Raw genomic sequence first — 27,998 nt, forward strand, 5'->3', positions numbered from 1 at the left:
CGCCGCCCTATAGTGTGGCCCCTCCGTGGCCCCTCTTCGTCTCTCCTTCGGACTTCTGGAAGCTTCGTGGAAAAATAGGCCCCTGGGCTTTGATTTCGTCCAATTCCGAGAATATTTCCTTACTAGGATTTCTGAAACCAAAAACAGCAGAAACAAAGAATCGGCACTTCAAGATCTTTGTTAATAGGTTAGTTCCAGAAAATGCACGAATATGACATAAAGTGTGCATAAAACATGTAGATAACATCAATAATGTGGCATGGAACATAAGAAATTATCGATACGTCGGAGACGTATCACTTACCGCGCCCTGGAGGCCGCCGATGTCGAGCTGGGGAGCCACGCGGAAAAACAAGCCCACCGCTCGCCGTGACATGGTGGCCGCCGCTGAGCTGGGAGCCACACATACGACGGTGGCAGGTGTCGGAATCGCGTTGACAACCATGGATTCTCAGGCGGCTAGTGAGATTAGTCATGAAATTCACGAATCATATAGTTCAGCCTTTCTCAGAAATATTCGGCTTTTGGGATGGGATCATCCATATTTTCTGGTCACGAACCAAACGCACGTTTACCACCTGAACGTCGTTCACCAAGGGGGGGACACCGGAGCACAGCCCATACAATACACAACACACCCATGTATGTCTACCTTCCCATACATAGCCTTGCAAATCTCAGGATCTTGTTGGCTCCCCAAAAAAATCTATCACTTCGCAAGTTTAACCACACGTGAGTGCTGGGAGACCGTAGCACCCAAATTGCCGCGTAGATGGTGCTGACTCACTCGATTGACAGTCATGTGACAGCTAGATCTGGACTTTACCAAGTCAAAACCCCTTCAGCCAATCACAGGGCGGCAGGTGGCCATCGTTTTACCCGCACCTGGCTGTCCCTGCATGCAGACGCACTGACAGGTGGCGGTAAGAGATCGCCGGGGACACGTGGCCACTCCCCGTTGGCCAGGACCTCGCTTCACGGCGCGCTTATAAAAGAGCACGGCGATGGCCGCTCTCGCTCACCAAATCAAAGCACTCGAATCCGCTGCTCAACAACTTGCACCCAGCTCGCCTAATTCTCTTTGCAAATCTCCCGATTCATCCTTCTAATTACAAACTCTCCTTAACTTCTCTTCCCGTTCGCCAGTGTTTCCTTGCTCTGTTTCTTTGTTTGTGTGTCTTGGTTTCTTGATCCAAGAAGAAGGCATGGCGACGACGGTGGATTGGCCCAGCTATAGGTCCGATCTCAATGCCGCGATGTATCACATGGCGGCGAGCAGCAGAGACCAGGTAGTAATGCCGGCGCCTGCTCAGCCGATGCCACAAGGCGCAGCTCCGACCATCTCCTTCTACCCCGGGACCGGCGTCGACCAGAGCGCGAGCTTCCTTCGTGGCGCCAGCTACCTCACTCCCGCGCAAATCCTCCAGCTCCAGTCGCAGCTGCACCACGTGCGCCGGACGCCGGCCGCGGCCATGGCCGCGGTCGGGCAGCCAATGAAGCGGCACGGCGTGGCAGCGCTCCCGGTGCGGCCGGCCGCCAAGCTGTACCGCGGCGTGCGGCAGCGGCATTGGGGCAAGTGGGTCGCCGAGATCCGCCTGCCGCGCAACCGCACCCGCCTCTGGCTCGGCACCTTCGACACCGCCGAGGAGGCCGCGCTGGCCTACGACGCCGCCGCCTTCCGGCTCCGCGGCGACTCCGCCAGGCTCAACTTCCCGGACCTCAGGCGCGGCGGCGAGCACCACGGCCCGCCGCTCCACGCCGCGATCGACGCCAAGCTCCACGCCATCTGCCACGGCGCCGACCTGCCGCCGCTGCAGAGCCACGTCAATGCCGCGCCGGCGCCGAGCTCCGTCCCGGAAGTCAAGAGCGAGCCAGGGTGGTGCTCCGGCTCCGAGACCTCGTCGTCGGCCGACGGCGAGGTGTCCTCCACGGATTCCTCCGACGCCGTCCCGGAGATGCAGCTTCTCGATTTCTCCGAGGCTCCGTGGGACGAGTCCGACAGCTTCCTGCTGCGCAAGTACCCGTCGCTCGAGATCGACTGGGACGCCATCCTTTCCTGATTCAGCGCGCGGCTCTCTCATCTGTTCTAATATTCATTGTGTACCAACAGCCCCCTGGCCTGCTTCGTTTTTGAATGGCACTGCCAGGAAGGACTTTTCACATTTCACTAGTACTTTGGTTGTATTATTATGTATACATTTCAAGGCTATTTCATAGCTGTGGTCCAATAAAGAACCAATTTGGCACTTGAAAAATGATGTTGTTGTGTGTTCTCCTGTTTTTTTGTTGTTGTTCATAGGATACAGATATGATGGAGATTTGCATGTATTGTATTTAAAATTTAAATGAAGGCACCGATACAATTTGTTTCAGACATGGAGCATAGAGGTGTGCATCAAATACAGAGACCGGGGCATTGCCTCTTTGCTTAAATTTGTCCTTTTTGAAGAAAGAAAGATATATGTTCTTGCACAAATCTGAGTTTCTGAGACATTACTTGCACAAACCTGACTGCCAAAGACATTACTGCATTTGTCTCTTTCCATTGAGCCTTGAAGCTTTATATTAGTGGTGTAGTAAACCTCAAATTAATTTAGACAATATTCCAGCATATGCCAAATGTATATGATGCTATACACTTGTCATATGTTGTCAACTCTAATTAAACTAATTTCAGCGTCGCAAATTCCCCACAATCTTTAATGGGAAAGGTATTCCAAACAAAGCCTAAAGAACAGAACCATTTCAAATCAGGAGAGAGGAGACTTGAAAATTTCTAATTCCTTTAAAAACTCAAGACGAAAAACTAATCTGAAAGTTGACGTGTCCCTCTAATCTTCACATTTGTCTTGCAGTACGCATACCCTTAACTTTACGCTGGGACTGTACTATCCAATAAAATTTTGTGGCTGCAGAGAGGGGGAAAGCATCTGGATCTCCATGTACATTTGTTTGGAAGACAAGTAAAATCATGTGGGGGAGTCAGGAGTCCACGTTAGCTCAACTCTGATTTGGCTTAATGTAATGCTGATCCAATTCCCCAGTATGAGAGAGATACTAGGTTAACTGCCAATCAGCAGAGCATATGGTCATTGGCTCCTCTCCTAGTTCACTGTATGTTGCTTCGTGTAGTGTAACCTTGTCGTTTCTATGTATCGAACAGTTGCTTTCGCTTGGTTGAAGGACAGATGCATGGACCTTGAGAAATGAACTGGAAGACGACAGGTTATCTCTATCTTTTATGGATTTGAGAAGTTCACATGTGGTTGATGAGCAGTTTATATCTTGTTAACAGCTGTCCTTCGAGAGTAACCACCCAAAACTGATTCCATGTCTTTGGACATGCCGGGTGCGTACTGCTCCTTAGCTCCAAGCCAGTCTTCAGTCACAATTTTCACGCAAAAAGAAAGAAAGAAAGAAAGAAATGAAATGAAAATACAGTTGAAAGAAAGATAAGACTTAATATTCACATAAATTCAAGATCAATGTCCTATACATTTTCTTGCTTGTAAACTACTCAATGTGTATGCATCCTGGCTGGTGTCTGTTACTTTACAGATCAGTATGGTCTATCCAAAGCTTGCTTTTGTGCTCATCCTGATGCTTTAGTCCATCATGGCATTTGACTCTCCACGATTTTATATGCATAATCCTCTCATATGGTGAGGCTAGCCAATAGACAGACAGGGCTGCATAAAGGCATCAGTGCCCTGCAGTGCAGCAATTGGCAGGTCAACCCCATAATCTCCTTTGCCCAAAGTCAACACGCTGTGCTATTAGAGGCACTCAAGTGGCTTGGTTTGAGGACAGGGATGTCCACTACGTTGACACCTGCACAAATCCCACTCATCGTTTCCCGTTGCTCAGTTCTGAGTTGACTTGCTGATGTTTTCAAAGGGTTTTAGTTAGGCGGAACTGAACGAGTGTGTTATGAAGTAATGCAAGGATTAGTTAGTTTAATGAAAGTTGGGATGGACGAGATGATCTATCCATTCTAAGTCATGTATGTATGATCTATCCATTCCAACCCATGTGTTGGCCATGACATCATTATTGCACTTGACAAGTTGACAATGAAAGACAAGCAGCTCTAGCTAGCTCAATTAGGCATGATGTATGTGTGTAATCGCATGGGCCTGATCATGACACTAACAGTGCAGCTTAGCTTAGCTAGTCGTTTACTCTAGTAAAGGAACGATCCATACATCCATCCATACATACATGCTTTCCGCAATCTTGGTACAGATGATTGACGGGAGCTTTGGAAGTGAAGCAGTGAGTGCTCATGAGTCATGATGCATGAACCCTTGGCCCTTTGACACCATCATGTGCGTGCCATGCTGATGGTAAGTAGTATCATGGATGGGCTTGGGTGAGTGGTGAGTGGGCAGATGAGGGAGATGCAGATTGAATCATCGACCCGAAACTATGTCGGCAAAGCACGCACGAGTGCCTGTCAGAGTGCCACTCGCCACATTGACTGATCATGTTGCTCCTTCCTGCATCCTGACAAGTGTCGATTCGCCCAGCAATATCGATCCATTTTTCTTCTCAAAGCACACGGGGAAGACGAAGAAGATAAAGCAGTAGGATGTCAATTTGGATTTGGAAATTGGAACACTGACGCTCATAAGTTTTTTTTATCTTTGGAATTTTAGGGCGTTTATAAATCTTTGGATGGTGGAGCGCATACACTTGGGAAGAGAATCGAGCCCATGAACTGAACAGCAATAGCGCTTAGCGAAGCCCACAGCTAGGGGTTCCATCTCGGTTCTGGGGCCTGAGCCTGACACACAAACAGCAGCAGCCCAGGAGTGTCCACTACAGAAACAAGATAGGTGATGAGCCACTGGTGTCGATTCTATCACTACCCAGTACAAAAGCCCAGGCCCGCATCTAAAATACGCAGTTGAACCTCGGTACTCATGAACCCTATAACTTAGCGGTCTTAGAATAGTATTTCCATCCAAAAATTTCGGACAATTTTTTTGCGTGTAAAGGATACGCTTATGTTTGTGCATGCCATTTTTCATAATCAAAGTTGAAAGTATGTAGCTTACGCAAAAATGACAAGTTTGGAATGAGCAGTTTGAAGGAAACTTCCCCTCCCAACTTGTCTGTGATTTAGGGGTCGATACACTATGGGTGTGTTTGGTAGCCCGGGGCAACACAGATTGTCTATCTCCTCTCAACATGTTACCCTAGCCAAGTTGAGGTGAGATTTTATCATGTGTTTGGCAGCTTGTATACGTTGAGATATGTTTGGCTGAGATGTTGTTTGGTAGCATTTGTGCTGAGCTGAGAATATTACATGGCAGTTTTACAAAGAAGTCTAGCTATTTTGCAAAAAGACCCTGGAGAAGATAAAAAGGAAAGCAATCGAGTCCCTATTCTGTACAGCGTACATCTGGGAGCCAGCCGGCGGCCAGCGGAGAGGCGGCGATGGTCGGCGGCCAGCGGAGAGGCGGCGATGGTCGGCGGCCAAGGAAGGGGCGGCGGAGGGCGGCGGCCAGGGGAGGGGAGGGGCACCAGCTGGCGGCGAACAGGGCAGGGGAGGCGCAGCAACGGGCGGCGAACAGAGCAGGGAGGGGTGCCGACGGGGACGGACAACGGCGGCCATGGTGGCTTCGCACGGCGGTTGGCGGTCGGCGGTCGGCGGCTCGAGGATCTCCAATTCCCGGCCGTCTGGTCGCCGGCGAGCATCCAGGGAAGGTCGGCTGTCGGCGGGTCCTGCGCGAGGGGAGAGGCGCTAGGGGAGAGGTCGCGGAGGGGAGCGGCCATGGGGGGAGTGGCGGAGGCAGGCGGCCTCGGGGGCCACGGCGGCCACGGCGGCCGGCGGCCGGCGACCAGAGGAGAGGCGCGGGAGCGGAAGAGGGTGCGGGAGAGGCGGAGAGTTGCGATGGAGCATGCGGGAGCGTGTGCGAGAGGCGGGCTGGGGTCTGGGGGTGCCGTGCGGGCCTCCCGAGAGGAGTTGCGGGATGGAACGAGCCAAGCTGGGTTGTGAAGCTCGGCCAGGCTGAGAGGCCTTATTCGTACGATGTGGGCTAAGCTGTACCCATCCGACCCGAGCTAACAAACATAATCTGAGTTGGTAAAACTAAGATGAGAAGAGATTTTCTGGGTTGACTCAGGCCACCAAACACACCCTATGTAACTTACTATCAGACTAAGTAATATCCGGTTCAAGAGTACCCAGGTTCTGAAAATTCTAGGCCAGGATGGTTATACAAATGAATCCTACAAGAAACACCTCAACTTTATCAAGGATGATCAGCTTGCCTTCTTCTCAGATTTCCGCAGCCATCATTTTGCTTTAGATGTGTTTAATTCAACTTATATCACCTTAATCCCCAAGAGAGATATCCCTGTGGAAATTAAGGAATTAAGGAAATTAAACGTTGACCAACGGGGAAGGTTACCTCCCTTGGCTATACATTGTTAGGGCATCTCCAAAGGGCCGACGCATTTCAGACGTCCGGTTGCGTCGGCCCGTGGACGCCATGCGGTCCAGGGCGACCGTTTGCGTCGGGGTATCTTGTGTGATCATTTTTTAGCGGAGACAGCGTCAAGGTCGTTAATGGCGGTTTAACGTCCCGTCGAGGCCTGCCGCCGGCGATTACCGGCTCCCGCGCGACGACGGTCATTCCCGCGCTTGCCTAATACATTGGCAAGTTTCGTCGGTGTTTCGCGCGCGGGAAACGACCTGCGCGGCAGCGCTGTGTCCCGCCGCGCCGTGGCTATATATGGTGCACACCGGCGGGAGTGACGGACACACCTCAAGCTAAACCCTATCATCCATCCATGGCCGAGCACAACCTTAACTAGGATCAGGTTGTTCAGATGTGCCGCCAAGCCCACTCAGAGGACGAGCAGCTAGTCGCCGACGCTTTTCGAGCCAAGCAGCTGGGCATGGAGGCGGCGGAGGTTGCGAAGGCGGCAGAGCGCGCGCAAGGGCGTGAGCGCCTCGCTGCGGCCAGGGCGGAATCGCCGACGCCACGGCCGAGTTCGCCGAGGCTAGGACGACGCCCGCGGCGCGGGCAGCGATGGTGGCCCCTCTGGTGGCCCCACCCGCAAACACCGTCATCCACGACATCGCCGCCGACGACGACGTCGTACCCACCCGCTTCGACTGTGGTGGCGACCAGTTGGTTCTGGTCGCATCCTTCGAGACCCTAGCTGGAGACGTCCTGCGCCGTCAGGCTCGGGCAACGGAGGAGGAAGCCCACAGCTATGCGGACGCCATGGCTCGGGGGTACATGTGCTCCGACCTGGATTTGCTCCAGCGGAGGGGCCCTTCTCCCGCATGGGCCGAGCAGGAGAACCGGGAGCTGGCGGGCGCCATCGCCGCCAGGGACGAAGCGGTAGCGGAGGCGGCTAGGGACATGGCCCACTTCCATGCCCAGCTGGCGGCGTTGCAGGCGGAGGACGCGGAGGCGGCCCAGGCGAACGAGGCGACGGCGGAGGCGGCCAACTCTATGGCCATGAGAGTCCAGTGGGACTCCTCTCTGTTCGAGGCCCTCGAACGCCGCAGGCGGCAGGACGAGATGTCTGATCACCGGTGTGCGCGGCACGCGGAGTGCGTCAAGCGCTCCCGCTTCGACAACGGCGTTGGCCCCTCCGGCTACGAGTAACCCAGGTCGTGGTAGGCCGTGCGACGGCGAGTAGCTACGGCCGTTTTAATTTTAGGTTAACTCGACTAACCATCTCTGTAAAGATGTAAAGATGTAATGAAGAAATATTACCTAGTCACTGCCGACCGGGCCCGGATGCAACCAACGCGGACACTTTCCGCGACCACGCAGCATCCGCGGAGACGCAAACCTGGCGCATATTTGGGCCAGGTTTGCGTCGCCGCGGATGGCCCGGTCACTTTGCGTCGCCCCGCTGGAGCAGGGACCCGACGCATTTTTCGGCACGGCTGAAAGAACATTTCATGATCTCTGAGGTTTTGTGTGTTTGTTAACAATACCGGTGACAATTTAACTGTGTGCTAAGTGAATTACAGATATAGAAAAGATACCACGGGTAAGTCTCGACCCACTCAAAAAGGAAGAAAAGAAGAAGCTGAAGTTTTTCCCTGGCCGGCACTGCCGGCGATACTGGGCCGGCACTGCCGGCGATTCAAGCCCGGCACTGCCGGCCTGCCTGTCGACCAGCTAAATTAGAATGTTGGCCGGCACTGCCGGTGATTCTCCTCCAACGGCCAGAAAAGTAGGTGGGGTATAAATAGGACCCTTCCCCTACCTTGGAAGGGTGCTCAAACCCTAAGATCTTCCTCCACCATTGCTGAGCCACCAAGAACACCAAAATAGCCGGATCTCCTCCCTCAACCACCCAAATCCCTTGTACTTTGGAGAATCGAAGGATAAGACCCCGATCTACATCCTCACCGAAGCGTTTTTCATTTCCCCCTCATATGCTTGAGGGCCCCCTTGCTAGTGTTCCTCTTTGGATCCCTAGTTGTTGTTGTTGATGTATTCTTGTTGATTTGTTGTGTTGTTACAGATTTGGGAGCCTCCAATTTGGTTGTGGATGTGTGCCCCAAGAACCTTGTAAGGGCCCGGTTTCCGCCTCGAGGAAATCCCTTAGTGGAAGTGGGATAGGTCTTCGTGGCGTTGCTCACAGGAGACCTGAGTGAAGCCTTCATGGCTATTGGTCTGGCTTTCGTAGCGAACACACTCCTCCGAACGTAGACGTACCTTCTTGCAAAGGAAGGGAACTACGGGAATCAACTCCGTGTCTCTGTGTGCTCCACTCTCGGTTACCTCTATCCTTTATCTCCTCTATATATTGCGTAGCCATATCTTGCTTAGTCGTTGACCTTGTCATATAGGTAAATTCACATAGTTGCATATCTAGAGAATTTACCTTTATGTCAACCCTAAATTGAAAAAGAACTAAAAATTGGTTAGCACCTATTCACCCCCCCCCCCCTCTAGGTGCGGCATACGATCCTTTCAATTGGTATCAGAGCCTCGGCTCTTATTTCGGGCTTCACCGCCTAAGAGTATGCCGGACGACAAGCCTGCGGAAGGGGCCGCTAAGATGGTCTCCATGGATGATCTCAAGTCGATGGAAACATCCTTGAGGTCCGCCATGGAAGCTCAAATGGAAAGCATGAGAAAACTGATTTCCGAGCTTTTGACTCTGGTCCCTCCCATGGCTCACGACATAGAGGAAAAGGACAAGGGTGCGGTTGAAGAGGGAGATACTTCGGTATTACCCTCCTCTACCAATCCCTTGAATGGTGATAACTTAACCACTATTAAAACCCCCATTGCATCTCCTAGGGGAACTAGTGGAAGTGTTAGCTACAATCAAGTGGCTCCCCCTTTCCTCTCTCCCGATATACCGGTTCCCCATCCTCATATAAACATTCGGGGCGATCCACCTAAGTTTAATGAGAAAGATTTCGATACATGGCAATTTGAGTTTTGCTCTCATGTTCGCAGTGCCTCCAATGAACTTTGGAGAATCATCATAGAAGGCTTCAAGCCTTACAACCCCGACAAGTTGACTAGAAGAGAAGAGGTTGATAATCAACTCAATGACATTGCCTTGCACATGATTCAAACTAGTGTGGGGACAAAGGATTTGTCTCGTGTTCGGAAGTTCTCCACCGCCAAGGAAGCTTGGGATGGTTTGGCCGCTAGTTGCATGGGAAGTGATAGCATGAGAAGGAACAAGTATAATTCCCTTCGGAATCAAGCCGAAGGATTCATGAGGCTACCGGATGAAGATCATGAAGTCATGTATAGAAGACTCATCACCGTTGCCGATGCTTTCCGCAACGTGGGTGCCAAACACATTGATGACTCTTGGATCAAAGATAAGTATATTGATTGCATGATGTCGTTTGAACCCATTGATGTCAAGACTCTTGATGGGAGAGAATTCTTCCCCTCTCTCACCTCTCAACAAGCGGTGCACGAGTTGCAAGCTCTCAAGGTGCTCGAGCAAAACTCTCATGATTCTCGCAATCGTGCCATTGGAATGTCAAGAGGGACCAATCTTGCCTTGACGGTCAATTCCGTGGAAGAAGTGAACCCTCAAGAACCATATAGGACATCTTGGAGTATGTCCTATCCAGAAGACTTGGAACTCCACTACAATTATCACATGGCATTACATGCAAAATCCTTTTGGGTTGATCCATCCAAGGCCAAGGAAGACAACATCAAGAGGAACAACTCAAGTGGTTTCAAGAGCTCGGGCCCAAGAACAAGATCATGCTACAATTGTGGTGAGAAGAATCATTTCATCGCCCAATGCCCCTATGAGCATAGGGAAACTCATGGTGGAAGGCTCATTCCCAAGGACAAGAGCAAAGATTCAAAGGGCAAAGATTCAAAGGCCCTCAACAAGAAATTCTACAACAAGAGCAAGAAGGGCAAGAGACCATCAAGGATTGTGCTAGTGACTAAGGAAGAATACTCTTCCGATGAAGTTGAAAGTAGTAGTGATGAAGAAGAAAGCTCAAAGGAAGTGGCCGCCATTGTCACCACCAATATTCCCTCTTCATCTCTATTTGAATCCCCCAATGAGAATCCTCATATCAAGAATGCACATTGCTTCATGGCAAGGTCCATCTTGGACACATCTATTGTGCTATCAACTCAAGAAGAGTATACCTCCGGAGATGATGATGTTGATGATGAAAAAGATGAAACCTCAAATGGATTGGTTGCTCTTGCATCCCTCTCCACCAACTCTTCATCACCAAGTGAATTTCCCAATGAAGACATTCATATGGAGGAAGAAAGTTGCCTCATGGCTAAATCTTCCGAGGTATCATCTCCTAACCCCTCTATGCCTAACATATCAAATGATCTAGGGGTTGATCTTGCTAGTCTAAAAGTGAAATAAGAAATGCTTGATTTTGATGAGTTCATTCTTAACTTACAAGGTGACACTAGAAAGCATGTTTCAAATCTCATTATTCGTCTAGCGCAACTAAATGATACTCTTGAGAAAAATGTCAAATAGAGAGAGAGAAGACTCTCTTGAAATACATGCTCTTAAAAATGCTCTTGAGGAAAGTCAAGAAACTATAGCTTCTCTTGAAGAGAGGCTAGAAACTCTTGAAGAGCCTCAAGATAAAATTAACAAGCTCACTAAAGTTAGAGATCTTGCTAGGGCTAAGGCTAAAGTGCTTAAAAAGGAAAAGGCCAAATTTGGTGTTGATCATGAGAAACTTGTGAAGGATCTAGATGAACTAGACAAGGCTCACAAAGCCTTGAAAAGTGAATACTCTCTCCTCTCCAAGTCTAATGAGCAACTTCAAATTAGGCTTGCTTCATATGACATACCTAGCACCTCTACCCCTTCATGTGATCATGCAAATATTGTTGAGGAAAATGCTAGGTTGAAGGATGAACTTGCTAAGGCCTCCTCTCCCCAAAGTGAACTTTCTTTGGATGATATTTTGAGTAAGAAAAGGTCAAACAATGGGAAGGAGGGCCTTGGTTATAATGCCAAGGCAAAGAAGGCAAACAAGAAAAAGGCCAAGCCCGCACAAGAGAAGGAGAACTATCACTAATGGTGAAGCCCCTAAGGGCAAAACCATTAATGATGATGATGCGGAATTGCTAATCCTCACTATGTTCTATTTAAAGATTATTATGGTGATGTTTATGCTAAATATGTTGTCCCATATGATGGTTATGTTGCTTGGTCTATTTGGGTCTCAAAGACCCTTGTTGCTAACAAAAGAGGACCCATTGAGAAATGGGTACCTAAATCCAAGAATTGATCTCATGTGAGACTATGCCGCCGGAGGTTCAAAATGGGTACTTGATAGTGGATGTACAAGTCATATGACCGGCGGCAAGAACCTCGTCAAGGAGTTGAGGCCCAACCTAAATCATATCACCATCTCCTTTGGCGATAATTCTACATCCGAGGTATTGGGTTTTGGCAAGGTTGTGGTTGCACACAACGTTACTCTTGTGGATGTCATGCTTGTCAAAACCCTTGGTTACAATTTACTTTCCGTTTCCGCCCTTGGCAAGATGGGTTTCGCCGTCTTTATTGATAATGATATTGTGGTCCTCTTGTGGAGCAAGTCTCTAAAATTCGCTTTTGTTGGGTATCGCGAACATAACTTGTATGTGGTGGACTTCTCGGGGGCCACCACCTCAAGTGCGATGTGCCTATTCGGAAAGGCGGATGTGGGTTGGTTGTGGCATCGCCGCTTGGCCCATGTCAACATGAGAACTTTGCAAAGTCTTCACAAGGAGAACCATATTGTGGGACTAATGGAAAATGTGTATTTTGCCAAAGATCGTGTTTGTAGGGCTTGTGTTGAAGTCAAAATGCATGACTCTCCGCACCCAAGCAAAACTATCATCTCTTCCAAGAGGATATTGGAGCTCCTTCATGTGGATCTCTTCGGTCCTACCACTCATGCAAGTCTTGGTGCGAACAAATATTGCTTGGTAATTGTTGATGACTATTCAAGATACACTTGGGTATTCTTTCTCAAGAAGAAAGATGAGACTCAACAAATCTTCATTGACTTTGCTACCGAGGTGCAACGCCAACACAATCTCCTCATTATGGCAATAAGAAGTGACAACGGCTCCGAGTTCAAGAACTACACACTCAATGATTTTCTTAGTGATGAGGGGATAAGGCATCAATATTCCGCTGCATACACCCCTCAACAAAATGGTGTTGCGGAGAGGAAGAACCGGACTCTCTTGGATATGGCAAGGTCTATGATGGCGGAATACAAATCCAGCTATAACTTTTGGGCCGAAGCTATCTCCACCGCTTGCCATTCTTCTAACCGGCTCTATCTCCGTAAGGGCTTGAACAAGACTCCATATGAAATACTCACCGGCAACAAGCCTAATATCTCATACTTCAAGGTGTTCGGGTGTAAGTGTTTCTATAAAATCAAAGGAGTTCGTTTATCTAAATTTGCTCCTAAAGCTTTGGAGGGTATATTTGTTGGTTACGGTGCCGAATCTCACACTTATAGAGTCTTTGATATATCTTCCAAGATTATCATCGAACCTTGTAGTGTGAAGTTCGAATAAAATGATGGCTCCCAAGTGGGGCAAGTTGATGTATGTGCAGGTGATGAAATACCTCAAGATGCCATAGTAAGAATGGGTGTGGGATTTTTCCGCCCCATTGAGGGACACGGTGTGGCGTCTCGGGAAGGACTATGCTCTACCACGATGGAGCCCTCATCTTCTCAACATCAACAAACCCCATCTCTTGAAGCTAATGATGCACCAACCCAAGAACAAGAACAAAACCCTCCCTCTTGTGTGCAAGATTAAGGACAAGATCAACCAAAGGTTCATGATACCTCCAAGGCCAAGAACAACCAAGGAGGAGATCGAGGCCCGTCGTCTAGCAAGAAGAGAAAGGAACCTTGAAATTCGTGAACACACACATGACAAGGTCCTTGGTGATTTAAGGGCAAGTGTTACCACAAGAAGGCAATTGGCTAACTTTAGCAATCATCATGCCTATATCTTCTTAGTGGAACCCAAGAAAGTATTTGAAGCCCTTGAAGATTCGGATTGGTTGGAAGCTATGCACGATGAACTCAACAACTTAAAGCGCAATAAAGTATGGACTTTAGTAGAGAAGCTAAAGGGGTGCCACAATGTTATAGGCACTAAATGGATTTTCAAGAACAAGCAAGATGAGTTTGGAAATGTTGTGAGGAACAAGGCAAGATTGGTGGCTCAAGGTTTCTCCCAAGTTGAAGGAATTGACTTTGGAGAAACTTATGCTGCCGTGGCTCACCTTGAGTCCATCCGTATCCTTCTTGCTTATGCATCGCATCATAACTTTAAGTTACAACAAATGGATGTGAAAAGTGCATTTCTTAATGGTCCTTTGCATGAAGAGGTTTATGTTAAGCAACCCCCGGGGTTTGAGGATCTCAACTTTCCTACCCATGTCTATAATCTTGATAAAGCACTTTATGGTCTCAAACAAGCTCCTAGAGCTTGGTACGAGCACCTTAAAGAATTGTTGATAGACCATGGGTTTGATGTTGGGCTAATCGATCCCACTCTTTTTACTAAGAGGGTCAATGGGGAGCTTTTCGTTTGCCAATTATATGTTGATGATATTATCTTTGGCTCTACTAACAAAGCTTTCAATGATGAATTTTCAAAGCTTATGACCCATAGGTTTGAGATGTCTATGATGGGAGAGATGAAGTTCTTTCTTGGTTTTGAGATCAAGCAATTGGGATAAGGGACTTTCATCAATCAAGCAAAATATCTCCAAGACATTCTCAAAAGGTTCAAGATGATCGAGATGAAGGGTGTAGCCACTCCTATGGTTACTAAATGTTATCTTGCACTTGATCCCAATGGTAAAGAGGTGGTTCAAAAGGTATATTGCTCCATGATCGATCCTTGCTTTACCTTTGTGCATCTAGACCGGACATAGTGTTGAGTGTTGGTGTGTGTGCAAGGTATCAAGCTTCTCCTAAGGAGAGTCACACGATGGCTCTTAAAAGAATCTTTCGATATTTAGTTGATACCCCAAGATATGGTATTTGGTATCCTAAAGGCTCAAGTTTTATTCTCAATGGATACACCGATGCGGATTGGGCGGGAGACAAGAAGCAAAATTGTATATCTCTCTCCACCGCCGAAGCCGAATATGTTGCCGCCGCAAGTGGATGCACTCAATTGTTATGGATGAGGCAAACTTTAAAGGAATACGGTGTCATTAGTGACAAAGTGCCTCTATTATGTGACAATGAAAGTGCTATCAAGATTGCCTATAATCCGGTGCAACATTCAAGAATGAAGCATATTGAGATCCGGAATCATTTTGTTAGGGATCATGTTGCCTGTGGTGATATTGAGCTTATTTATGTTCCTACCAAAGATCAACTTGCCGATATATTCACGAAGCCTCTTGATGAAGCAAGGTTTTGCTATTTGAGGAATGAGCTAAATATCATTGATTCAAGGAGTATAGCTTGACCATCTTGCAAACACACCTTTGTCTCAAAACTTTATTTGGTTTAGATGTGGGCGGCATGGAAATAGGGGGAGTGCGGTTTAAACTATTGAGCTATCCCTCCCCCCATAATGCCAACATTAAGAAATCATTCTCTTTATATCATGTGTTGATATGTGAGCTTCAATGATGAGTAGTGGTTTGGGCCCAAGATATATCTTCGCGGTGCCATGCCATAACACTCATATATGGTGGCCTAGGCCACCACACTCTTCTTTCTGAAGAGTTGGAGTTATTTGGATCTTTCATGGATTTTATTTGACTATCTTTTGTTCTTATGGGAAATCACTCATGTTTGGTCTTTATTTGCAATGTTTTGCAAATATGGGTGATATCGTACAATCAACAGTGTGATCTTTCTATCCTAAGCCCCAACTTTCCTAAAGAAACAATTCCAATCTTTATACACTAAAACTCTGAAAAATTTCGAGGGTTTTTGGGCCTTGGGCTGGTTTGGCGGCACTGCCGGTGCCTTCACCCCGGCACTACCGGTGGTGACACCCCGGCACTGCTGGTGGTTCAACCCCGGCACTGCCGGTGGTTCAACCCCGGCACTGCCGGTGGCACCGGCACTGCCGGCCTCGGCTGGGCGGCACTGCCGCTGTGGGCGTGGGGTCAAGTGGAGGGCTCGGAGGGGGAGTTAGGGCAACTGCCTCATTCTCCCCTCTGCGTTCCTCTCCTCCCACCCGACGATCCAGCCATCGCCGCCACCATCCCGAGCCCTCCCTCCTCCTCTGGTCGGCTGGAACCAGGCAGGCCACCCTCCTCCATGGCTTCCTCCTCTAGTGAGCTTCCTCTCCCTCTCTCTCCCTCTCTAGGATGGGTTGACCTTCCTAGAAGAAAGAAGTTGGATGAATCACTCCATAGGTTTTGCCATAGAGGTAGATGATCTAGTACATTGTGTGTTGAAAATTTGAGAAACAATGGCTGAGTCTGCGGCAGATCTGGTCGATTTCCATGTTGACCGGCACTGCCGGCCACCCCTCAGCGGCACTGCCGTTGGGCCGCTATTGCTGCCCCCATCGCACCGGCACTGCCGGTTGGGCCGGCACTGCCGCCCATACCACCCCGGCACTGCCGGCCTAGCTGATGCCAGATCTTCGCCAACCTCTTCTATTGTATCTCGAACATTTCATTCACCATGCACTGCTTGTCATATTTTTCTCTGTTTTAGTGTACCTTATCATCTGCCCCTTCTATCCCTTGCTTTCTCAGGTGCAGGTTGTCCTCATCGATCATGCTCGGGCAAACGGGCTGTCCCTACTGACTTTGAAGCTGAAATCTTACCAGTCAAGAAATCATCTCGCCGGGAGAAGGGCATGGCTGCTACTGAACCTCGCGGTAACATCACCCGAAGGCCGCGAGGCATGCCTGTTGGGAAATGGCCTGATCATGAGTATGCTCGGCTGCGTCAGACTAACACCTACACCACTCCCAAGGCCGACAATTGTTCTGCGCTGTTCTGGACTAAGTATCAAGAGAAGACTTTTGGTGATCTCTATGCTAATGCCACCTATCGAGTTGCTCCTATGCATCATATCAACTTTGCTCACATGGATAAACACGCCCAATACTTTGCAGAAGCTCGAGAGATTTGTGAGCAATTTGGTCTTATTCCGTTGATGAAGTTTCAACATCCTTACTGTGTTGACGTGATTGGGCAATTCTTTGCCACGGTCTATGTTGATAATGATGATGCCAAGACTATGACTTGGATGACAGAGGTCGCATGTTACATGGCACTTGGGACCAATTTGCAGCATGTCTTGGTTATCCAGTGCTCCCTGCCAATGAAGACGGATATTTTAGGGCTCACAACACTCCCAAGCCCATTGAGAAGACTCTCCTTGCTGATCTTTATCTTGAAGGAGAAGTGGTGTATGGATCGCAGAAATTTCTTCGCCCGGTGTATGACATCCTTCTCCGCATTTACTGAGAGGTCCTAAATCCTAAGGTTGGCTGCGTTGATCAGATCTGTGGGTACCTTGGAAATCTGTTGTATCTCTCTCACCAGCACCGTGACTCTGGCCTTCAGCTTGATGTGATGGACTTTCTGTGGAATGAGTTTTGGGCATGCATCATGTCTCGCAAGGCTCCTGTGTTTGCTCCCTACTTCATGTGCTTCATTTGCTCTCGCTGGGACAATGCTGGGTTTGGCAAACTCACTGATGATGTTATTCTTCTACCTCACAAGCCCAAGGATCTCAAGGTCAAGACTCATCCCAATCCTCCTCGTCTTCCCAGTGCTGAGCATTCTGCTGAAAAAGACTCTGATATGGAGTATGTTCCCCCTACTGACAGTGGTTGGTTTGCTCGCATTGAGGCCAAGTTGGCCAAGATGTTCTGTCTGAAGTCTGACATCAACATGCGTCAGTATCAAGCTCATAGGGAAAGGAAAATGGAGAGGAGGAACACAAAGCTCATTATGTGCAAGTTGGATATTCCTGTTGAGAGTGGATCTGAGGAGATTATTACTCCTGAAGAAGAATGGCTCTCTAAGCATGGCAATGTGACTGAGTTTGAACAGCTTGGGCTACCTGGTCCTTCTCGCCGTCAGCGCCCCACTAGTGATGAAGTTGAGCCTGCCGAGTCTGAAGACGATGAAGAGACGGAGGAATCCTCCGAGGATGTGTGAGCTTCCATGGGACGATGTAGCATCGCTTCTTTTCTCCTTTTTGGTGTCTTGATGCCAAAAGGGGAGAAGAAGGTCTAGTAGGACTTGCACGGGATTTGCTAGGGTTGAGGGCACAAGCATTTGCTTTTTATCACTCCGTTAAAGCTTGTGTCCTCCGTTTATCATCTATGCTTATGTTGAACCTTATCATGTGTTTTATGTTGTTTAAAACTCTGTTCTATGTGTGGTGGGCAAGACCATTTAGTGAGTGACTTATTGCTATGGTTTTCGGTATTCAATATGGTTGAGATTATTGTCATGAAATGGTATGATCATCTTATATATCTCAACTTGTCATTGGATTTATCTCAAATTGATACATGATATGATTATGGGACTCTTGTTCGAGATTTTACACAGTTGAGGATTTCATTATGGAAGGGTATGATCTTCACATCTCAACTTGTATTATCTTCCATCCATTATCTGTCATATTTGTCTTATAAGCATTGTGTTCTCCCCCTTGAAAGTTTTAGTTGCTCTATACCTAATGTGTGCATCTATATTCATGCACAAAATTCTTGTATGCACACATCTAGGGGGAGTTTCTCTCTTATGTCAAACACAATGCTATTCTTGCTCTATACTTTGCAAAATCCCGGTATTGTCATCAAACACCAAAAAGGGGGGATTGAAAGAACATTTCATGATCTCTGAGGTTTTGTGTGTTTGTTAACAACACCGGTGACAATTTAACTGTGTGCTAAGTTAATTACAGATATAGAAAAGATACCACGGGTAAATCTCGACCAACTCAAAAAGGAAGAAAAGAAGAAGCTGAAGTTTTTCCCTGGCCGGCACTGCCGGTGGATGCACCCCGGCACTGCCGGTGGCTGCACCCCGGCACTGCCGGCGATTCAAGCCCGGCACTGTCGGCCTACGTGTCGACCAGCTGAACCAGAATGTTGGCCGGCACTGCCGGCGATTCTCCTCCAACGGGCAGAAAAGTAGGTGGGGTATAAATAGGACCCTTCCCCTACCTTGGAAGGGTGCTCAAACCCTAAGATCTTCCTCCACCATTGCTGAGCCACCAAGAACACCAAAATAGCCGGATCTCCTCCCTCAACCACCCAAATCCCTTGTGCTTTGGAGAATCGAAGGAGAAGACCCCGATCTACATCCTCACCGAAGCGTTTTTCATTTCCCCCTCATATGCTTGAGGGCCCCCTTGCTAGTGTTCCTCTTTGGATCCCTAGTTGTTGTTGTTGATGTATTCTTGTTGATTTGTTGTGTTGTTACAGATTTGGGAGCCTCCAATTTGGTTGTGGATGTGTGCCCCAAGAACTACGGGAATCAACTCCGTGTCTCCGTGTGCTCCACTCTCGGTTACCTCTATCCTTTATCTCCTCTATATATTGCGTAGCCATATCTTGCTTAGTCGTTGACCTTGTCATATAGGTAAATTTTCACATAGTTGCATATCTAGAGAATTTACCTTTGTCAACCCTAAATTGAAAAAGAACTAAAAATTGGTTAGCACCTATTCACCCCCCCCCCCCCCCCTCTAGGTGCGGCATACGATCCTTTCACCGGCAGACCCAAACGGTCGCTCAACGTCTGTTTGCGTCGCCCCGTTGGAGATGCCCTTAGATAGATGTTGAAACCTTTACACCCCATTTAACTTGGTCCCGTTGGAACTCGAACCCAGATGGGCTGGCTGCACAATTGCAAGCCTTGCCACTGAGCTAGCACTCAGTTCTCTATCCCTGTGAAAATTGAAAGAGTTATATTGAGTTGAAACTATGCATAGTGGTATTCATCCTCGTGGGGTTCACATATATATGAGTTACACGAGAAAGAGATAGAGAGAGATTACAGTTGAGATCCAACTAAATAGGAACATGCACAACGTGCTCTAGATAATGGTTATCTCAGGCATGAGAACCGGTCTTCAGAGGGGAGACGTGGTAGTGATATTGCATGTCTAACAGAAATCAAACACTTCAGCCTTCAGGCCTCTTTTTCTGGTTCATAGCTTGACAAAGCTGTTAACAAAAGTCGTTGCTGTCAGATTGCAAACACAAATCCCATTTCATATACATAGCATGCAATAGGATTCATTAAAGGGTTAATTAGATATATGCCACTATAATTATTGCGTATTTGAGAAATGCCACTGCAATTAAACGAAGGGCAATAGCTGAACATTTTGTTCAGCGTCAGAATTGGTGCAATGTGCAAAGAAAAGAAAGAAGCGGATATGTCTTTGCAAATGTCTGTAAAACCGGATACTCAAGTATATAGTCTGCCAAGATCTGTCCAGTGCTCAATCCAGAAGGAGATTGTATGCCTGGCCCCAAGTTTGCATTGTGTGGATTTCTGCACCAACGGGACTAAACTTGCAAAAAAGATCCAAGTTGCAGTTTCAATAGCTCTACAATTGTGAGGAATACAATCCTTCAGATACTGCTGAGCTAACCACTGGTTGCATGGCACTTCACTGTCTTGTAATAGAATTTTGCATAAAAACATGCAAAGAAGCGCTTTGTTATGAGCTGTTAAATCTCTGATCCTAGAGCTCTGTGATATCCTTGATCGACTTCTATTTATTGGCCCGGTGGACGACGCACCAGATTGTCGGACAGCCTCTCTTGCTAAAGATGCAACCACATCCTGTTTCTGCAAACTGAATACTTTTGGCGGCATTATATGGACACCCTATTTATATATGTGGCGCCCTGACACCCTGTTATTCCAGAGAAACACTCTGTTTTTCTGTGGCTAGTTTTCAGAGATAGGCTGAACACCCTTTACAACATGATTAATAAACACTGGTACATGCTGGTTGCAAGATTTGTCCTGCCGTTGAAACCATCAGTCATATTTTGCTGCGGTGCAAGGAGGAGCAGCAAGTGTGGAGACATTTAAGCCTTGATGATCTTGCTACCAATAGTGCCAACATCCTTTCTTTCGTGACTACTGCTGAAGAAATAACAGTCCGGTTATGGAACATTGCCTTTCCCGGATGTGCAGTAACCCTATGGAGCATGAGAAATGCGAGAATATTTGAGGAGCAAACGTTTCACTGGAATTGGACAAGAATGCAGATTTATGAAACTCTTCAGATATGGAGCACAGGGACGAAAAAGAGCAAATCAGAACGAGTGTCCTAGCTTGGGCGAGCAAGTTGTCTTAAGTGTGTTTCTTCTTTTTCCTTGATGCCTTTTCTTGGTTTTTGCTTGCATGTTTGCCTGTTTGGCCCAGACCCCCTTGTTTCTCGGTATTCTCAGACCTCGGTCTGCTTTTGAATATATATAAGGTATAGATTCCTCTGCCTTCCTATTCAAAAAAGAAAATTCCGTGAGAACCAAGTACAGTACTAGTTTGGTGCTTGTGCTCTGGGTGTTGAGCCGTTTTAAAAGGAAAATCCGTCAGTAGAGTTTTTCTGAAGAAACTGCAAACTGCCACTAAATGGGAGATTCTGCTGGCATAAATAGTTTCTGTTAGGGCTCCATAAATATTTTTCTCACCGTAGGGAGTACTCCTTTGATTAATAATACCACGAGCAATAGAGATGCATAGAATAATACTCCCTCCGTTCCTTGATATAAGGTGTATAGTTTTTACCAAAAAATATCCAAAATATAAGGTGTATTGCGTAGAATCGTTCATTTGGACAATTTTTTTACGGATTCGATTGCATTTTCTTAGCTCTTTTAAACTCCTCTATTTTCTCAAAGCAATAATTCAGGGCTAATCTTGCCCAAAACTCGTCTAACTTACTCTCAATGTGCATTTCTTAATTTCCGTGCCAAAAATATACACCCTATATCTAGGAACGGAGGGAGTATTAAACTCTGAAACAACATTCAGACAGGAAAAAAAAAGAAAATAAACACTTCCAACAGAAAAAAGAATTTCCTATTCCGAAGAACAAAGACCTGTTCCGGTAACAGACAAATTCTATTTTGAAAAAGGTGGTCTCATTAATTCAGGAAAATCTTCATACCAGTTCAGACACAGATTCTCCTTCAACAGAAGACGCCATCTCCGCATAAGGTGTTACCTGATATAGAAATCCTATTGCCAGATACTTCATCCGTGAGGCTGGCTGGTTCTATACTACAAGCAGTGATTCTTGTCCTTTCTGCTCACTGATATTACTATAGGTGTGAACTGAATTTAATCATGGAATTCTAATACAGGTAGAGTAATTTGAGAAGGAAAAAGATTTCCACCTTTTCAACAATTTGTTGATGAATGTTACTTTGGTATGAGTGGAAATTCATTCGAGCTAGTTGTAAGTAGCACCTTCAGAAATAATATGTTCAGGAACCCACAAATTTCAAGCATCAGGATTCAGTGCAACTCTCCAAATATATAAGATGTAAATATAATAAATGCACCAAAACACCACATATGTAGCTTCAATAACAGGTTAGTCATGTGATAATTTTTAATATACGAGCCTCTCAAAAATGAGCAAACCAGTATAATAAAAATTATGTAATCCCCATGGTATGATTCACCTGTTTCATTGACAGAACTGGAGAGATGTCTTCCAAGAAGGTTGCAATCACAAATGTATAGCAACAATTATAGCAACTTGTCCACCAGTATTAATTATTCTCTGTTCCCACAATCCAAAGGAAAACATTACAGCAGATACAAAATAGACAATTCAGAAAGGCACACGTTTTTTTACAACTCTTACACCATCGCCATCGGAATAGGCGCGCAGCAAAACTACATCACGGATGGCAACACCTGGTAAACTCTACAAGCCGACGACAAGTCGAGCCTTCTTGTGACCAAAACCACCTTTTTGAAATCCGAAGATCGTGTGCAGATACATCATAGTAAACAGCTAGTGAACATAAATGACAACAATACAGCTTTCTTTGGTATCGCAGATTATACACCTCTCACCTCCTAGAGATAGCTCTAGAGATTCTCTTACAACAGGGACTGGTCCGAAGGGCTTCTTCATGAGGGCGGATTGCTTCAACAAGGGCATTATGGACATGGCCCTGTCAGGAAACATGATAGTAAATAAGGGAAGGTAATCCTGAACACTATGCATGGAGTTTTTTTACGTACTAAAATAAGCATATGGATGGAAACACTCACCCTGCTGTTAACAAGGGCAGTATGAATAACATAGTTTGCAAAAGGGTCTTGCAGCAGTTGCTCAAAATGAGGCACTGAGATCAAGTCAAACACTATGGCAGCTTTGTCCTCGTCTGAGAACACCTTCAGGCATTTCTCCACCACATTGCTGCTCACTTTTTGTTTTGAGAGATAAACATAACTTCCTTCAAACTGAGATGCCAGGTGTGCATTTGCAGAAGGAATTCTCTGGTCCAGGACATACTGGACCACATAATTGCTGAAATAAGGGAAATAGGCAAGCATTTAGTTATTTTCGAGTTAATATAGTCACATGATGCTACATCTGCTTCCAGGTATCATAACATTAATCTCATGATAGATAAATTAAACACATGCTGGAGATATATTCACTACTGCCCAAAAGATAAATCTGGTTTGAAATGTCTCTCAAGGATTGGAAAAGTAAGCAAGAAAGTAAATCTAATCGTCCAAATAATTCTTCCAACAAAGTTTGGGGTTCGATCCCTATGGGGTGCGAACATTCAACCAAGTGTCTCGCTCTTCTATAACAATATGCCGAGGGATGCCGCCCCCTCCAGTCTCGCTTTAAAGCTTGGGTTCATGAAGTTATAGGATATCAGAATCAGCACCGCTACTGTGCTGTAGGTGAAATGCAACAGACCATGGGTACGTATAACTCAACAGGTCAAAGTATAGATGGGTAGTTGAGTTGAACTAATCAATTATATTTTGATTGACACTACACATAATCTGTAGCAACAGAGACAATGGGAAAAATGTTTTTTTCAGGTCAAAGGGATAACTAAGTCAATTGTGTGAAGATAATTCTCCTTTTGAGAATGATTGTGAAGAAAACTTCTCCAGGAAAAGATCGCTGTAGTGTCAGTTACATGCAAGAGATGAGCAACAGTATTCAAAAAGTATACAAAAAATATGCATCGATGCAGTATAAGCGACCTTATTCCCTTTATTAATCCTAATTCAAAATCTATGAGCAATATGAATCGATATATTCAATGTTGATAACATGTCACTGGTGAGATCTCTTCCCCTTAGCACTGTTTTGCAAGAAAACAGGAAGAAACATAAAGCAATTATGTTCCTTTGCAATAGCACATTATAAGCAGCTAGTAAAGAGGAAGGGTGGGTTTACCCAAATGGATCTTGAGCCAGCTGAAAGGCATGAGCACACACTTCAACAATTAGCTTTGCTTGATTTTCACCACGTGCACTAGTTATGCACTTTTGTAAAACACAGCAGCCATGGCGATGTATTGCCATTTCAAAACAATGATTTGCAGCAGCATCAAATATGAACTGTGTAAGGAGAGTAGGAATAAACATATTGCAGATGATAACGATATATAATCAAATCAAGTCAGATCACTGCATATGTCGCACATATTTTTTTGCATAAGAATCCCATTACGCACTACTAACACACCTGGCGTGTTAGTTTTAAAATGTGCTAATATTATGGCTTATGACATTCAAAAAGTATCCAATAGGCATTTTTCCTCTAAAAATTTCATACATCGAGCTATTGGCAGTTGGCAGCACGATCATGCTTGCTCCATGAATTAGTTTCTATATCGTCATTCGCCGTTGCATCAAATGTAAGTTAAGAAAATAATAGTGTGAGGTCTGGTACATGACATGGTGATCGAGATATTACTGTGTAGTAGAAAGCTTATCATACCACAGGTTCCTACTGATATTGGTCTATGAGTTCTTCTGAACACAAGGTAAATGCACAAATATGTAAAATATAATACTAAAGAATAAAGGAAAGTGCGTGATATATCATAATCAAAGTCAAGTACATAGAGAGAGGGGAACTCGAAGGGCAGAACGGGCCACAAGACATCATCACCACTAAGATAATATTGCAAGAAAATGGTCCTCAAGAGAACCTAAACAGCTAGTAATTTAGTAAAGCATACTCACAATTTGGTTGTTCATTTTAGGACGTGGATTTTTTTAATGTCCTAATTTGCTAAACTGAATTCAGGTCCTATTTTGGTTCTAGTTAATTGTGCAGAGATCTCATGTATCATATGTACTCAAGAATGAGAACCAGTTGAACACATGAACCTGAAGTACTTCTTGTACATGCAGTGATGCATATGTAGTTAAGATGGGAACTCTAGAACAAACTACAGTACTGTTACTTTTTGCTAGAATGTTTCTCATCGGCAAACAAAGCCTCATGAATATATTCGAGGGTACATTCCTAAGATTCTGCTTAATGATGTAGTACGGCGTAGTAATAGTTCATTTGCCAAATAATATACTTAACGTAAGTAAAATATGGCTGATTACAAATGCATAACGCAAGTTAGAATCTCAAACCATGATACTGCTTCTGAGTTCGTACACTAGGTCTAACCGTTTAAGTACTTCACTTTTGCACTAGGTACTACAAATTGCATGATATGGTCCACATACATAGCTGGTAAATTCCATGTTTCGGTACTGATTATCAAATTTATTTAGTGCACCGTAGGAAAATGCAGCAACTAACAAATGTTGATCAAAATCAGTTTTGCAACAGAAAAATAAAGCACTTTTCGAGTAACTACTACTATGTACCTTGTTCTCCTCTGCACCAAAGTTGGACAAGCATTTCTGTATGACATGATTACCATTAAGGTCATTGACAAGATGCATAAAGCCTGGTTCTAGGGCCGAAACAATGAGTGCTATCTGCTTCCTCGTCTTAACAGTCTCTATCAATTTCTGTATTGCCCTTGTCCTGAAACAGATTACAACAACCAAATCATCACCAATCATCTGCATGAAGGTAGTAGTAACAAAAGGGGTATATATTGCAATGCAAGCATCACAGCACACTTGATATATATCACAACATTCTCAAATCAACATTTATGACAATTGGTTAGGATTTCAATTACTTATTATGTCAGGATCATAATGCACTTAATTGATCGCTTTTGAGAAGACAAGAGAATTACCCATGTGTGTTGAGAGAGATTCTGAGCAGCTTGACAGGGTCCTCTGTGAGCACAACAATGATCCTGAGCCTCTGCTCCTCATCACACACGTCCAGAAGCTTCTGAATGAGATAGTTGGCAAAGGAGTTGGTCATGAGCTCTGCAATGTGGTCGATGATTCCCTCAAAGATGACATCCACGTGATGCTTCTCCTCCTCAAACTTCTGCTGCAGGAAGCGGCACCCATTCTGGTCCTTGGCCATGAAGTAGATGTAGCCCTTGACTCCAACCATGTTCTCGTACCTCAGCATCCTGGGGCTCTCCAGCTCCAGCGCCCTGCTGTTGCCATGATGCTGGAACCTCCTCTCCTTGGCACGGTTCAGGAAAGGGACGTTCTTCTTCCCGTCGAAATTCTGACCGTCCTCGCGGCGAAACACCTCCACCTGATTGAAGCCGCCTTTGGTGTACCGGTTCCCAGCCACAGGCACAGGCACGCCGTACTCGCATTGCTGCTTGGGTGAACGGCCACGGGGGTCGAAGGCGATGGGGCCGGTGCTGCCAAGATAGCCCCAGTTGTGCTCCGCGGGGGCGGCAGCCTGCTGCCCGGGAAGCATGAAGGGGTCGGGATGGGCATGGCCGTGACCAGGGTGCATCAAGCCGATGCCGGTGCTGTTTCCTGTCCTGTTGTACACGAAGCCGCCCATGCTGGCATCCAAGGCTCTAGGGAAGGCGCCGTGGCCACCCACCAGGCCGACGTCCGCTCCTCCTCCGAGGGCGAAGCGCTGCTGCGGCGGCGGCGCGGCGTACCTGGCCTGATCAGGCGGTAGGGGCTCGCCGTGGAACGAGGAACCCGGCGCCCCGAAGTGGTAGCCGAAGTAGGCGCCGTGCGCCGCGGAGAAATCCGGCGGGGCGGTGTTGGCGGGCGCGGGCGCGCCGTCCTCGAGGAGCAGGCCGCGGAACTGGCTCGCCAGCCACAGCTTCTCCGCCGGGTCGTCCGCCGCCTGCGGCAGCGGGGAGGGCGCGCCGCCGACGAACGGGCTTGGAGGCGCCGGGTACACGCGGAAGCCGCCGCCGCCGCCCGGCAGGTGGCCACCGTCATCGCGGCGGCTAGTCATGGCGATGGCGTAGTACGCGTCCCCGCCGTGGCCGTGGTGGCGCGGGGTGGAGTTCCCGTGATGGCGCGGCGGCGGTCCGCCGCCGAGGCGGTGTCCTTGCGGGGCGGTGACCTGGGGGATCTCGCTGAGGAGCAAGTCCATCTCTTTCTCCTCGGGCCTCTCGTCGTCCACCGTCGCGGGCGCCGCCGCCGCCGCCGCCACCATCCCGCCCGTCATCTTCAGATCAAGAAAGCAAGAACCAAGAAAAGGGGAGAAATAAAAATCCGATCGGATTGCAACAACCTGGAGGGAATCGGGGGAGGCGGGCGGATCGGGGGTGGGGATCGGGAGCAGGGGTTAGCAGTAGTGGTGGTGCATTGGAGGGATTGGGGGAGGTGGAGAGGCCGGTGAGGCATGCAAAAGGGGAGAGGAGGGGCGCAAGATGGAGGCGGTGGGTTTATATACCCAATCCTCCTATTCTATTGACTCGGCTTCTCCTTCTGCTTCCTTCTGCTCAGCTCCTCCTCCGCATTGGTGGGAGAGGGACGAGTACAATACACCATGTCCACCGTATAATAGCTAGTCTCTACGAGCTTTGTACGTATGCCACCTCATGGTCAGTTTTTAACCGTCTTTCTAGGGGCATGAGATCTGAGCATTTAAAGGACAATCTCTATGTTTCAGTTTTTGCCCATGGTTTTCATTTCCATTTACTTCCTCCATTTTGCACTTACTTTGCCCTCTGAATTTAGTTAAAATCATTAAGTTTGATTAAGAGTATAGAAAAAATCAGCAACATTAATGCCAAGTGCATGTAACATGAATATATATTTCATGATTACTCTAAATCCTATAAATTTAACATTGCATATGACATTTCCTATATGTTCAGTAAAACTTCACAAAGTAAAACTTTAACTAAACCCAAAACGCAAACTGATTGCAAATGGAGGGAGTGGCATTATGTATTCAGAACCCCTCACAATACATTGGCTCTTAGCATATTATTCTGAACAGTTGTGCATGTTAAGAGACAACCATTACAATACATTATCTTTTAAGGGTTGTATTTAAGTGAGGTTGCATTTACTTTTTTTTTGCCTGCTATATCTTGCAAGGGCTGTATGTTAGGAGCAAGTACAAGAGAAGGTAAGACATGTACAATAGTACGGAAGGCACGCCTTTTCTTAGCCCTCC

General features: G+C 46.7%; 2 protein-coding genes across 2 annotated transcripts; one reads left to right on the forward strand and one right to left on the reverse strand.

Moving 5' to 3' along the window:
- Positions 1–1,026: 1,026 nt before the first annotated feature.
- LOC127297066 (ethylene-responsive transcription factor ERF060-like) lies at positions 1,027–2,269 on the forward strand. Its single transcript, XM_051327318.2, has one exon. It carries the CDS (start codon positions 1,206–1,208, stop codon positions 2,058–2,060), a length of 855 nt encoding a protein of 284 aa, XP_051183278.1. The 5' UTR covers positions 1,027–1,205; the 3' UTR covers positions 2,061–2,269.
- Positions 2,270–22,179: 19,910 nt separating this feature from the next.
- Positions 22,180–27,278, reverse strand: LOC127297065 (pumilio domain-containing protein C4G8.03c). Its single transcript, XM_051327316.2, has 5 exons — positions 25,729–27,278; positions 25,346–25,508; positions 23,907–24,070; positions 22,751–23,009; positions 22,180–22,650 (listed from the first exon to the last, which is right to left on the reverse strand). Exons 1-5 carry the CDS (start codon positions 27,036–27,038, stop codon positions 22,546–22,548), a joined length of 2,001 nt encoding a protein of 666 aa, XP_051183276.1. The 5' UTR covers positions 27,039–27,278; the 3' UTR covers positions 22,180–22,545.
- Positions 27,279–27,998: the final 720 nt, after the last annotated feature.

This window comes from Lolium perenne, chromosome 4 (genome assembly GCF_019359855.2).
Source record: "Lolium perenne isolate Kyuss_39 chromosome 4, Kyuss_2.0, whole genome shotgun sequence".
Taxonomy (NCBI): domain Eukaryota; kingdom Viridiplantae; phylum Streptophyta; class Magnoliopsida; order Poales; family Poaceae; genus Lolium; species Lolium perenne.

What these genes read in the sequence shown, in the direction of transcription:
- LOC127297066 (XM_051327318.2), top strand. Translation starts at nt 1,206, where the DNA reads ATGGCGACGACGGTGGATTGGCCCAGCTATAGGTCCGATCTCAATGCC.
- LOC127297065 (XM_051327316.2), bottom strand. Translation starts at nt 27,038, where the DNA reads ATGACGGGCGGGATGGTGGCGGCGGCGGCGGCGGCGCCCGCGACGGTG. An exon ending in ATCTCTCTCAACACACATGG is followed by an intron (nt 25,509 to 25,728) that starts GTAATTCTCTTG and finishes AATCTGTTTCAG; the next exon opens with GACAAGGGCAATACAGAAAT. An exon ending in TTGGTGCAGAGGAGAACAAG is followed by an intron (nt 24,071 to 25,345) that starts GTACATAGTAGT and finishes CTCCTTACACAG; the next exon opens with TTCATATTTGATGCTGCTGC.